The 13,977-nt window shown below is 33.7% G+C and overlaps 1 protein-coding gene across 6 annotated transcripts in view; it reads left to right on the top strand.

Moving 5' to 3' along the window:
• spoon (A-kinase anchor protein spoonbill) overlaps window positions 1–13,878 on the top strand; it is a 32,034-nt gene extending 18,156 nt beyond the window's left edge. For 4 of the 6 annotated variants that reach the window (XM_088183679.1, XM_088183684.1, XM_088183682.1 and 1 more), the window contains exons 2-8: window positions 8,479–9,602; window positions 10,611–10,839; window positions 10,919–11,058; window positions 11,135–11,312; window positions 11,392–11,613; window positions 11,689–11,819; window positions 11,896–13,878. In XM_088183679.1, the coding sequence (XP_088039805.1) occupies window positions 8,514–9,602; window positions 10,611–10,839; window positions 10,919–11,058; window positions 11,135–11,312; window positions 11,392–11,613; window positions 11,689–11,819; window positions 11,896–11,964 (2,058 nt within the window). In that variant the 5' untranslated portion in view covers window positions 8,479–8,513 and the 3' untranslated portion in view covers window positions 11,965–13,878. Of the gene's footprint in view, window positions 1–1,418; window positions 1,575–7,059; window positions 7,243–8,478; window positions 9,603–10,610; window positions 10,840–10,918; window positions 11,059–11,134; window positions 11,313–11,391; window positions 11,614–11,688; window positions 11,820–11,895 lie in introns of those variants that run through there. The other 2 variants (XM_088183680.1, XM_088183685.1) reach the window with 2 other exon arrangements.
• The last annotated feature ends 99 nt before the right edge of the window (window positions 13,879–13,977 follow it).

The raw sequence follows: 13,977 nt of genomic DNA on the forward strand, positions 1-13,977 counted from the left end.
AGGTTTGAATTGATCAATGAGACTTGTTTATGTTCGTATGCAACCGCATGGTGCTGTGTATAATTATTAGTTTATTACATGACAGTGTCGCGGCTATTGTCTCTGAAATTGACGCGAACGCTACGACCGGAAAAACCTGATTGAAAGATAACGACCGAAATACCAATATGTCGTTTAAAATATGTTTTTCCCAAGAATCGACGGTTGAGATATTATTTTTTTAAATTTGCATTTTTTTGCCTTATCTTATCCAAAGATAAAATGAGCTGTGTACTTAATATTTTTACTGCTTTATCAAATTTTGTGGAGTTCGTTATGGATGCGTTAAATATGCATTTTTTATATATTTAAAACGTGTCCCACAACATTCATCAGCAACAATACTTTTCGTATACGTACACTTTGATTTAACACCCTTGATTTTCAAATCAATAATTCACATTTTATTTAAAATTAATTTCTTGCTCATTATTTAGATATAAGCAAAATATTCTATACGGAAAAAGACCGCCAAATTTTAATTTCACAATGAAGAATTTTATGTGAAAATTGCTTTTAAATAATTAACTTTTGACGTATATCTACGGTTGAATACCTAAGCGTTCACACTACGACGATTTTATTTTTATTGACTATTTTTTACTTAGCAGTTTTTGAGATATCATATTGGAAAAAATCAATTCGCACTTCTCGGATCACGTAAAATCGTGCTGCCGACGTTGTAGTGAGAACGCTCGATAACCGGCCGTTCACACTGGCTGAGACGGCGAGAATCTGATTTTATTGCTTATGTTAAAAAAAATCATATTTTTTGTACTAGAGAAGATTAAAAAATAATACAATCGTGCCATTGCCGTAGTTCGGTTTGAGTTCACAAGTGCCATGATTTGTAAAGGTAATTTCTTGTTTGCGATATTTTACCGAGGGTTCTTCAAACTAAACTGAAAATTACGACTCTTCATTTATAACTTCAACAGTTTGGGTTTAGAATTACTTATGTGGGTCACGTTCAAAGTTGTAAGCAAAACTCGGGACGCGGGATTAAATTCGAAGTTCTGGAGATGATCCACAGTTCTTGAAACTTATATTGTAAAAACTAATCAACGAATATTTGATTGAATAGAAACGAGTGTAAATGATCAGATTCTGTAGCTAATGATTAAACATGCAAAATATTGTATACTAAAAATGCCAATAATTTACGCGCGAATGCTATTAAAATTGATCCAGCGGAGACGACACGGGAGTTGTATCGGTCAATAGAAGGGGTGATAGATCTCTCGAAAAGTGACATCATTAAATTATTTAGTTAACCGAATTCCTCGGCGAGCATGACGACGGGTCAACAGGTGATTGATAAGCCGGACGGCGTTGTATGCGGTCTTGCGCGCTTGTCTGCGCTCAGCCACGTTGCGCGCACTCGCGTCGCCGCCGCCGAACGCGGCGCACGTTCCGTCACGTACCTCCGCGCGACCAGTCCAGTGTGCCCTCGGTTTTCATCCGGTTCGGTTCGATTCGATTCCGCGCAGACGCCGGCCGCGATGGCCCCCTCGTCGGAAAGACCGCATGCTGCCGTAAGTCGCCATCTTGACTCCGTCTCCGATCGATCCGATTTTCCGCCTTTCCGAATTTCCCGATGCCGGCCGCGAACGAAAGCGTGCTCGCAACGTGCGCATCTTGACGCACCGTAACCTCAACACACTATTGTGAAAACGCGCCTCGTCCCCTCGCTTACTGCGTCGTCAAAAGTGACCAAACGGAAAACGCCGTGAAAGGAATGAGTGCGTTTAATTTACGTTCTATATTACGTTACACTACGGGAAGTGATATATGTATCGGGTTTTAATAAGACAGGTATTTAGATTTGACATGTATTTTTCCTCCTTGAAAATATCATGTCTTCGGCCACCAGACGCGAAAATTACTTTATATTTTGAAATCATAAATAGCTATTTTGCCGCGCAGCGATAAATTTTTGGACTTGATCTGTCAAAACATAGTGTAAATTTCAATCAACTATTGGTATAACATTGTGTTTTGACGTCGTGCAGGATGTAGTAAATAACAATACAATAGCGAAATAGTCAGTTTTTTTTACTTTGTTTCGTAAATAAAATAACAGCGTTGATATTGCAAGCATAATTTTGTGGACACTTTTGTGTATATGTACTCGATAATTAACCTCTAAAAGCAGTGGTATCAAACATTGACTATTTCAATGGCAACAAATTAAATGGTCAGAATTGAAATCAACTTTGGGTCAGATTTCATTAACCCTTTAGCAGTATCTTTCACCTACCCAGATAGTTATATATTTACATATACAATTATACACCCATCCCGCGACTTACGCGGTAGATACGTTTTTCACAAACCCCGCGTAAATAATTTACACTGATCTCATATTAAATTTGAAAAAAGATACACAATTCTCTATATAAAAAAATATTTATTCAAAATTGTAGTATGTACTTAACATAATATTTTTCTTATAAAACAACAAAACATTAAACTAAAAACCAAAATTAGAAAAATGTGTATTCATCCTCATTTTCGCTGCTGTCTTGTAACATTCTAACCATTTTCTTCATAACTAGTTCGAAATCGCTTTTATCATCATTAGAAGAACTGGTCAGTTCAATTCCACGATTGACGGAAATATCCGTTATGTTGGGTAGTTTTTTTATTATTAAAATCTCCGTGATCTTTGATTATATTTTTCGTAAATTTGTTCATTTCTTCGTACTGTGTACAAGTTTTTCGCAGGTTTTTTGGAATTTAATAGCACGTTCCATTTTTTTAAATGTTTTCCTATTTTCTGGCCAGCTGGAGAGTTTCATCTGATATTTTTTCAGTAAATAATGATGGTTTGACTGATTCTATGACTAAGTAATTCATCTTCAGTTATTACCTCATCAGTAAACAATTCTTCGATATCATTATTATCTAAGTCTTCGTTTTTCTTTTAATTATGATTTTGAATTTGAATTTTATTTTAATTATAATTTCTCACAATGATTTTGATAAATTAATTATTTGATAAAATTAATCATTTCTGTATGTAACGACAATATTTTGCAACCACTTCTGGTGATATCTAAAAAATAGATTTTTCCTGACCGCGTAAATCGGGAAATAGAAAATAATACAAAATAAATAAACATAACAAAAAATATTTTATATTAATTTTATAAAAAAATATCGAGAGCCTCTTAATTGATATAAAAAAATCCAAATATAATAAATTAACGAAATTAAATAATAGAAAAGTTTAAAAATAAATCAGCCATAAAACGTTAAAAATCACTGTTTTTTTCTATAATTTATTATAAATGAAATATAAAGTAATAATAAAAATAATTATAGAAAAATACGTAAAATTAACTCACTACTCAAAGGGTTAAGTCTAGTCATAATTATATTATTTGGGATCAGAATAAATATCAAATGGTTGGAATAAATAAAATAAAAATATTGGACGATCATGTGAATTAAAAAAATATGACATTTGTAAATATAAATGAGCAATTAATTATTTATCTTAGAAATATCTTATAAAATGAACATGGAACACCCCATGAATAACTCTCACGAATCTAGACCGACGGTGGAGTTGTGTTAACATCTGATAATATTGCCCAACTTGGTTGTGTCAATGTGTTTTATTATCATTGTCAATGTGTTTTAGTGCCAACAAGTTAGCATAAAACACATTGATAATGAACTGCCAACACTCGATTGACAGATCGACCAGTTGTGTTAATATTCAGCGTTACAGCAATAACACAATTGCCAACTAAAAAAATGATTCTGATCATCTGACCCATTTAATAAAGGTTGATCCGATTTTTTTAAATCTGCGCAAGTTCTTCGTTTGTCATTCTGGGCTTCAATTATTGTGTTATCTGAATTAGCCATAAGAAAAGCTGCGAACGCCGAAGAATCGACAATTCCGGGTCTTCGGCCACACTTTCACTTACAGCAGTAGTAGTCTCGGCTGAACGGGCGCCACGACAATGATGCATTCGTATCTCTAAAATGTTTTCATACATTGCGAATAGCTCAGTAGGACGATGCAATTTATCATAATCTTACCGTCATTTCTATACACAGTTCGTACAGAATTGTTATTTTAGTAGAACAATTGAACAATTTTATGCGATCCATTTCAAACTAACATTTGACACTTTGAACACGCGTGATTATTGACAAGCTGTCTGCTTTACAGTGCTAGCAACATAGGAAACTCGAATTGGATGACCCGAAAAATATGAGCCTATTTCAAAAATAATGCACTGATTAATTGTATTATTTGCAATAGAAATTGCATTTTTTATTGTATCGCTTACATCCTCTGAATTTCCGGGATTCGTTGTTTTCATATCTAAATTCTAGACAATGTGAAAGATATAATTCTTTAAAATTGAATCATACCTCCCGTCTTCTTCATTTATTAAGGAAATTCGCACGAGGAATAAAAATCACGATTGTTTTATCAATATTATTTTCACGAGTCTGGTAGTTAATCCACATAATGATAACGAAATAACATTTTAGTTGTATCAAATATAACATTTTTGAAGTGTTTTGTCATCTATTCGCGCGCCTACTTTGTGCAGATTTTTTACCGATTGAAGATTTTGGAGATAGCTGACACATGATTGCAAATACCAGATAAAGTATATGTTATTTTTTTCAAAACTTATATCTGCAGTCATACTTCATCTTTATTCGTATTAACATCAAGTGTTAAAGCAAATAGTCGATAAAACTATTTGACATCCCTGCTTTGAAGCAGTTTTTTCAACCATTTGTATGCGGGTTAAGATAGAATACGCGCGGGGCGGACAGCTAATTAAATATCATCAACAAAACAAATTGCTCGTTGAATTATTTTCTTCTTCGCCTAATGAATAGTCCGATTCCGTAATTTCGTCAACAAAGTGAATCCGTTTTCGAACAAATTATTTATTCCCTGCCGTAAAATAATTTGAAAAGTGACTTTAGAAGCAAACAATTTATTAATGAACTCAAATTCTTATAATAAAAATGTGACATTATAATTACATTGTTATATTCGGTAAAGTAAATTCCAGCTCTAAATAGTAAATATCGCAGTAAAAAATCGCCTTCGTCCGTCTATAAACGTCGTGAAACGTAGATTCTCGTCTCCCGCATACAAAGTTCTAAAATGGAAAATACCGAATTGGATTATTTTTTTAGTTTGTGTATCACTCTCAAACCTAATTTTATTGTGTAAGTGAAACAACCAGGAAGTAACGCGATTTGACTAAATTAATTATGTCCTTCTATAAATCACTAGCTTTCGAAAACGATTGTACGTGTGTGATTCGGGCTTAAGAATTTCTCAATTGGTAGTCCATACTTTTATATCATTTCATGAAATATTATATAGTATTTCAACAAATGAACGTATTGATATTTATTATTAAATTTAAAAAATGTGACTCGGGATAGAATCACTGCAGTGCATAGACAATAACCTGCAACTCCCTGATTAAATTATTACTTTTATCTGTGATAAATTATTTTCTATAAAACCGCGCCTCGCTTGACGAACGTCGAGCTTTTTTACAACCATGTATTGCCTCTACGCGGCCGCTTCGATGGCGTTGTTATAAATATTGTGTGCATTATGCACGCGGGCAATTAAACAGTCGTCTGTCAATCGACTGCATCGGGGATATTTTCAGCACAAAAACGACCAACCAACAAACGCAAGGTTAATTGTGTCGGATGCCGTTATTAAAAATACATAAAGCCGAAGCGTGACCACCGTCCGATTCGATAACGTTTATATCCACACTAGATTTGATTTCGCAGAACGAATATAATAATAATAAAAAAGCGAATATAATAATAATAAAAAAAATATTAACACGCGTTAAATTGCAATTGAGGGTTGCCAAACCTTGCGGCAGTGGTTGCGATTCCGAAACACGCGGAATCGGCGGTTATCCTTTTGCAATTGAACCAAACGAACAAACTGCGATCTCAAAAATATATTTTTAGCTGAATAGCGCGTAGCTTTGATTTGTTTATTGTCTTATTTGTTACTGTCAAAACCCGCGTTTATTTGGAGCATTGTAACACATACCAAGTTTGAGAATGCTCTCGTATATTTTTTTTAGCAATCTCGAGATGCTTTAGCGAAATGCTATCTAATCGGTGGTGCGACCGTTTCGAAACTTCCTGCGGTTTGTCGGTCGTTTAATTGTATATACCTGTCGATACTTCTGACAATGCCCATTGTGAATTTTACCCGAAATTACCAGTTATTCAGAAAGATAGAAAAAAGGGTTTGCAACATCGAATGAAATACGCGCCGCTGTGTTTGAGTACCTGTCGTCAAAAACGTGTATAAATATGTGCGTTGTTAGATAATAAATGATTGGCGTTGAAGATTTAGTCGGTCGTCAGTGCTAATAATTCATAAATCACTATTTTTATTCAATCCTTCGCTTGTCATAATGTATGTATGTAATGAACATCTGTATTTTCGTGTATTAGTAAATATTTATATTTTCTACTTCAGCGGCACGTTGATGTCACTCTCAACGCACATGTATGTTTTTACTTTCTGGTACGTTGGAAGTGTAATACGTGTTTTTTTTTTAGCTAAAGCATATCAGAATATAAATATTAAATTGCTGACGTCACTTTAGCGCTAGCGCGTAAAACCGGTCGCGAAGTTCTCTCCGCCGAAATCGCTTCTTGGTCATGATAGTGGCGATAAGGCGTCACACAACGTCGCTGTTGTTTTCGTGATTTATATATATATTTGAAAAATAGAAGAAGACGGAAGCTATTCCGGTGATGCGATGCCCTTTTCGTCTATTCCCGTCTTCGCCTCGTGTGTGTTGTTTACGACGCGTCAGGGCCGAGGTTTTGAGTCGCAATTTCTCTCTCTCGGGTTAACTTCAGTTGCTGGTCGTGTCGGGGTTGTGCAGCTATCGCCTCGAGCCAGGCGGCGGAGATCCGGTCTAATGCTTTCACCGCCGCTCGCCTTCCATGCCTTGAAACCCTCGTGGCCGCCGCGAGAAGACCGCGTGCTCGCCGTCCGCCACGTCGCTGAAGACTCGCCTCGTGGCCGAAACGATCGGTTCGTTCGATGGATTTCAAGAAATGCGAAGCCTATCGAACGACCAGGAAGTCAAGATTGAATTTCTCGCGTTGCAGAACACATGTACCACTTGTGGTCGGAGTGTTAAAAATATTACTGTGAGTCATCATCTCTATCAGGTTTTACTGATTGAGATGTCTCGAGAATAGATATATTCCAGGAAATGTATTATATTCATTGCAAACAGTCGATTATCACATTTCTCGTCTTTCTCACTCCACGTGTTGTCATATTGTAAACTAAAATACATAAAAAGGGTTATTTTATCATATAATAATATACTTAAGAGAGAATTTTAAGTATTTAGAGTAAATCTATAATTGAGTTTTTATTTATTTATTTAATATTTTAATATCATCAAATTTCTTTGGGAATTATGTGCTTTTACCGAATCTCTTTCACAGTTTAATAGGAATGGCGCTCATTTTTGTATCGTTTAATTGGGTCTTCTTAGTGATTGCAATTTTAGATTAATATCTTACCTATTGTCCCATTTTAAAGATATAAATATTCTTGGAGAGGTGTCAAAACCCATTTGAAATTTAGGTGGAATTCAGTAGATAGCTTTATCACCGCTGGAATTTCCCAGCTGCTTCGTTTTAGGATTAGTCAAAAGACTAATCGATAAACGTATACAAGTTATACATGATAAAAATGAGATTATTTTATATGCTATAATTTATTTTCGCACGCAGAATTCACGTGATCACCAAGAACGGATGAATTAGAAAAAATACACTGCTAAACAATAATATTTTAGAAATAAATAAAATTAAAAAAAAATGTAGGGAAAATCATAACTACAACAATAGTGAAAGGGACGATAAGATAATATTCTTGAGAACAAAAATCTACACTGCCCTGGGTACATCCCTCAGGATGATCGATCAATCATAGGTCAACAATTTAAGAGCGCATGTTGATGAAAATAAATATTATATTTTTAGTAATCCTTTCTAATAATATCAAATGAGAATAGTTTTAATGTTCTTACACTTTTTCTTATAGTTGTTAAAACAAACAGAAAATCCTGTTTGATATTGAAACTATAACATAAAATAAAAATAATTTAAATTGTATAAAACCACAGCAGTTATCGATGGTAACAGAATATCTTATTCAAGCCTCAGATTATTTACAACCTTTATTCTTATCTCAAATATATATATAATTACTGTTTTCAATATTGCATCAGATGATGTAAATAGATGCATTTGCTTTTATTTTAGTCATTGCCATATTTGTGTGTTAATATTGCAGTTTTATTTAGGAAATACCAATTATTTATATAAAAATTCTTGTTATTCTAATGTTTTTTTTTTGTTTCGTTTCAGGTGTTCGCCGACATTTATAAAAGTGGCTCTCAAAAATGTCCTTCTATCGTCAGTTGTTAGTGATCACAGTACCGTCAGTCGCCGTGTTACTTGGAATATATTGGTACAGACGCAGACGCGGATTCGGCACCTGTGACCCCGGTGGGAGTGTTAGAAAAGTTCTCAAGCAAGAACTGGAAGAGGCGCTGGAAGCCAAAACGTTAGAGAATAGCAAAATCGTCACGCCGACGAAGTTAATCGTTAAATCCGCTCCAATTGATATAGTTCCGAATGGAATAAACTCGCAGCGATCGTCGCCTATCGAACTTACAGACAAAGAACTCGATCTAGAAATAGAAAAAGTGAAAGCGCAGAGGCTTTACGATATGGACACGACCATAAAAAAGTGCTCCAAAGAAAACACACCCCCATTGCAAAGCAAGAGGGCGATATCGTTACCAAACAAAACACCCACAACAATGACGACGACTAGCTCGGAATCGCCGGAGAAGAAGACGGCCTCGTTTAGCGTGAAACAGGACTCTCCAATCTCGTGTCTGACCGAGCAGTTATTGAACAGCAAACAAAACAAGGATTCCTCCGTCGAGAGGTTGCAGAGTGACGATACAGCGACAACGCTCGTGAAGATTGAAATCCAAGAGGAGCCGAAGCTCGAAATGGAGTCAACGCAAGTAGTCGAAGCCGAGTGTCCGGCGCCAAAGACTGCCGTTAGTGATAGTAACGAACCAGAATCGAAAGTAGAATCGAAAAAATCTAGTAATGACAAATGTACAAATTCAACTAAAAGTGATAAAACCGTTAAGAGTAAAAAGTCTAGAAAACAATTAAACGTAGATAAGAAATCGAAAGAGGACAAGAAGAGCCCGAAAGACTCGTCCGACAAACAGCAGCAGTGTGTTAGCTTAGAAAATTCACTTAATAATTTAGATTTAAATAATAAAAATGACATTAACGTAGACGTAATATCCGATCAAGATAGTAAACAAGCAAACGAAAGCAATAATCAAAACACTTCCCTAACCGAAATCGACATGCCGCAAAACAGAGACTCAGCCAATCACAGCCCGTGCGACACGATGCTCGCCAGTCCTTCGCTTGGACACTTCTCGGACAATCACAGTGAGGTATGTATTTCAATTAAGTTTAATTAAATATTTATTTTTAATAAGATTGATTATTTTTTTTTAATTTACTTTCTTGTGAAAAGATATCTTCGATAGATAAATCTTTATTTTATTTTAATTGATTAACAAAGCTACAGAAGGATTTTTATACATAGTTTCCAGTGCTTAGAAAGTAGATGGATGTTTTAAAAAATATCTTTGATTGAATGCTTGCCAGTTTCTCTCTTGATTTGTCTGGCAATAGTTAATCACAGTAACAACTCTTCTTAGGAAGTTATCAATTATATAGCTGCTCTTTAAACTATATAACTATGTATCGTGGCTGTTAATTATTACCATCGTATTAAGTTGAATACAAAATTCGTTTTAGAATTATTGTTGTACATCTACGGTTATAATATGGTAAGTCACAGGCCGGTTATATTCTTACGGGGGAATCGAGCCCAGTACTGCACTGATATTATTTCGGCCACATTTTGTCTACAATGATATATCAATTTATATTATCTATTCCTCATAACTAATGAGAGTTTTTGCAATATATTTTTTAGATAATAATAATAACTAAAAATATTTTCTGAGAATTGATTTCACATATTAAATACAAACTCATAAAATTCTATTTCTGTGATATATATATGTATGTAGTGTTTATCGGGTTGTTTTCTGAGGGCAGCATCGAAGTAAACGTCAATGGTGTTTGTTAAGGAAGTCAAAAAAGGATGACATATTAGTTCATTGGCCATTAACCTATTTTCTTGGCCTTAAAACTTCATACATACGACTTGGTCTTGACAACTAACTAATTTTTTAATACTAAATACTACAAAATTAAGCCTTCATGTATCTAAAGATACAATCGAAGATTGTAACAATGGTTCTATTAAATTAGGAAAGCTGCAAATGAAATATGAAATAAGCTACCCGACTCATCTCATTGTTTCTTTAAATTTTTTTATGTTCCAAAGTATTAATAAATTATTTTAATATATTGTATTTTTATCTTAGGGCTCAAACGACAGCGGTAAAGGTTGTTCGGAATCGCCTAGTCCGCCGCCTACGAACGTCAGCCAAACCTCAAATTACATATTGCACCAGTTCGTTCTTCCCAAATATGCCACTGGATATTTAATCGGTTCTAAAAAAGCAAATCTATGCAAGTTAAATTCGGCAACAGCCGCAAGGGTGTATATTAGAGATTATGAATCTGAGACTCAAAACGTTTGCTGTGTTGAAGGTATTTTTAATTTTACATAAATAACATAATTTATTAATATTCCGTGTATTTACTGATTTATCTTTGTTATTTAAAACAGGCAGTCAACAGGATGTGGATATAGTCTTAGATATGATTAAACAAAAGCTGATATCGAAGAGGTTCCCGTATATATCGCTGAAAGATGTTTCAGCCGAGTTATTGAAAAATGAACTAGCTTTCTCTCATGAGTATTGTCGAGTATGTATTATATATTAGTATCATCGATGATGTGTGAAAGTGTATACATTTTTATTTTATTATATTTTTCTTACAGTTGCATCTCGTCGATGGTGTAAATAATGACGTAACCATTAGTTGCTTAGTGAATCCGTCGCAGCTCTTCGTTCAGCAGCCGATGCATCCGACGTTCCTGTCGTTGCACATTCTACATAATTTAATGCGAGACTGCTATCAAGATCCTGCTGTTCCTAGGCTGCCGTCTGCTGTTACAAGTAGGTTCTAATTTCCAATAATTGAAATTTAAGTAATATCGACCATTCAATAAAAATTCTTAATTTTCATAACTTAAAGAGGGAATGATTTGTGCCGCGCCTACTGTCAACAATTGGTACAGAACCCAAGTCATCAGCACCGATGAAGAAAATGATAAATCTGTAGTGAAATTAGTCGATTTTGGTGGCTTCATGGATATCAGCAATTCGCTATTGAAACAAATTAGACAAGACTTCTTCACGATGATACCTTTCCAGGCGACTGAAATACAATTAGCTAATATCGCACCGATTAATGGAGGTATTGCTATAATTTTTAACTAGTCTTCTTCCTTTTGTCATATGTGAAATTAATATTGTCGTACTTCTTCAACAGAGGAATGGTCGCCTGATGCGGTTCAAGTAATAGCCGGTTTAACTGCGAGTCAAATCTTACAAGCACAAGTCGTCGGTTATAATGAAGAGTGTGTGCCGCAGGTGTATCTATATCTCACCCTTGCCCCGCAGGTTTGTATCATATTAACCGCTTTTAAACTGTATATCTTTTTGTCTGATTACTTATGTTTATTTTTTATTATTGCAGCAAGTAATATCGCTTAATCAAGAATTAGTCGTTAGAGGATTAGCACAGTGGATCGGAGATGAATCTTGAAATTTGAGCATCACGAAATATATCTCCTAGGATTCCTAGTCAGTGTGTAACAAGCATTGCTGCCGCCTTTATTTAATTTGTTAAGTTTGTTGAAAATGAAACTATTTATATAAATACTAAACTTAAAAAAAAACGAATAGTTGAGCTTATGGTTCCTATGGGTTATTTAAATTGGAAAACTTAGTTATTCACTTATTTTTATTTATAAAATCTATTCACATCTTCCGTTCCATATAATAGCATTTTTTCTCATTTTATATTGTTTCATATAATTCAAATTTTACACTTTGAAACAATTCATTGACTTGATCGTCTAATGATGATACACTTTTATATTCGCATTTAATATTTTTATTAACAAACATGTTTACAACGGAACGTTTCTTTGACAAAATTGTTTTATTTTCTTGCTTTTCTTGATATTGTAGTTGTTTTTTTTTCTATCTTTAATATCAAATGATCTTAGTTTAAATTCTTTTCAACGAAAAGCTCAATCGTAAAGTGATTGATCGTACGAGTCGGTTCTCTATCGTATTATATCTAGTTTGTAATTAATGTAAAGTTATTATATATTCACGTATATTTTACTTTTTGTATAGTATATTTTTATGTTAACGTTTAGTTATGATGGGTTTGGAGGAAAACGTGCATATTTTGCATTCGAACGGAAGATAAAATTTGATGTTTTGTTATTTTCTAGATGTATATACCGCGATAGATTTAAGTTTGTATATAAACGATATACGGAAGAAAGTTTATTTTAATCATATTCATTTCATTTTTTATTTTATTTTGAAACCATTATAATATTTTAATAATCGATAGAAGTGTGTTTTTTTTCAAGTACATGTGAAGTCTTTTACGACGTTGACTTTAAATATATTACACTATTATATAGTGCATCCAATTATATAGGCATATTATAGAGCCCGCAATAACTTGATAGAAATGCCTTAAATTGCACATATTTCATTGGTTTCTGTGCAATTCGTTTTTTAATCGTATATATTTATCATGTAAGATGTAAGATTTCATACATAGTCCTATACATATAATCTATGCATATAAACAACAGTAATGAATAGTTTGAATGCATGCAGGTAACGAGTTTATTATGTATTTACGATATTGAGGCTGGAAATATCAAATAAAAATAGTAGTACGTGTAAATATTGGAGCTCTGCAAAATTATAGGCTAAGATGTCATGTTTCGGTTTACGCCGCACTCTGATGAGAAAGTTAGGATAGTAATGCAATTTGTGATTATATCGAATCGTTTGATAATGCGTTTCTGCAGTTCCTGAAGTAATCTTTTCCATGCGCTGTGGTGGGAGTTTAATTTTGCACGTTTTTGCGTCGACACGTGTGAAGCATATTTGGGATTGGAAATGGTGAAAAATGGTGCATGAACCTTTAATAAAGGTATTGCTTCGTTTTTCATTTTCGTGATTGAAATATTTTTTTATGGAATTTATAAAATATACGAAATTTACAATATCGATTGTTATAAAAGAAACGTTAAAATGCCTTAATTATTGATTAAATTGGTGATGAACATTTATACTTGTACATATAATTATTAATGCGCGAATTCGTTCACTGTGCGATTGACGATATACTTTTTTCTTTTTCGTTATTAAGTTAGTTTATCTTTTTCTTTTCTTTATATTTTTTTAAGTATGGCATATGTACATTGAGGATGTTATGTGCCAAAAACACACGTGAACTTTTGTGAACAATTGTTTCATCGTCTATTGTGATCTAATTTGTATTGTATATTGATCATCTTTTGAAATTTGAGCGGATGATTTTCGGAAACGTGTAAATCGAAATGTGCGACAAAAAGCATGTAGTTTCTAATGTATAATGTTTTAAATATATTTGGAGTTTAATAAATAAGTCTCGTTTTAAAAACGATTTTTATTCCTGCTCTTATCCTTCTTTCGAACAAATCCTTACACTACAATAAAAAAAATTAAAGATGATTCCATACAAGTTAAAAAGTATTTATCA

This window comes from Plectrocnemia conspersa, unplaced genomic scaffold (genome assembly GCF_051122295.1).
Source record: "Plectrocnemia conspersa isolate PC_06_02 unplaced genomic scaffold, ASM5112229v1 ptg000003l, whole genome shotgun sequence".
Lineage (NCBI taxonomy): Eukaryota > Metazoa > Arthropoda > Insecta > Trichoptera > Polycentropodidae > Plectrocnemia > Plectrocnemia conspersa.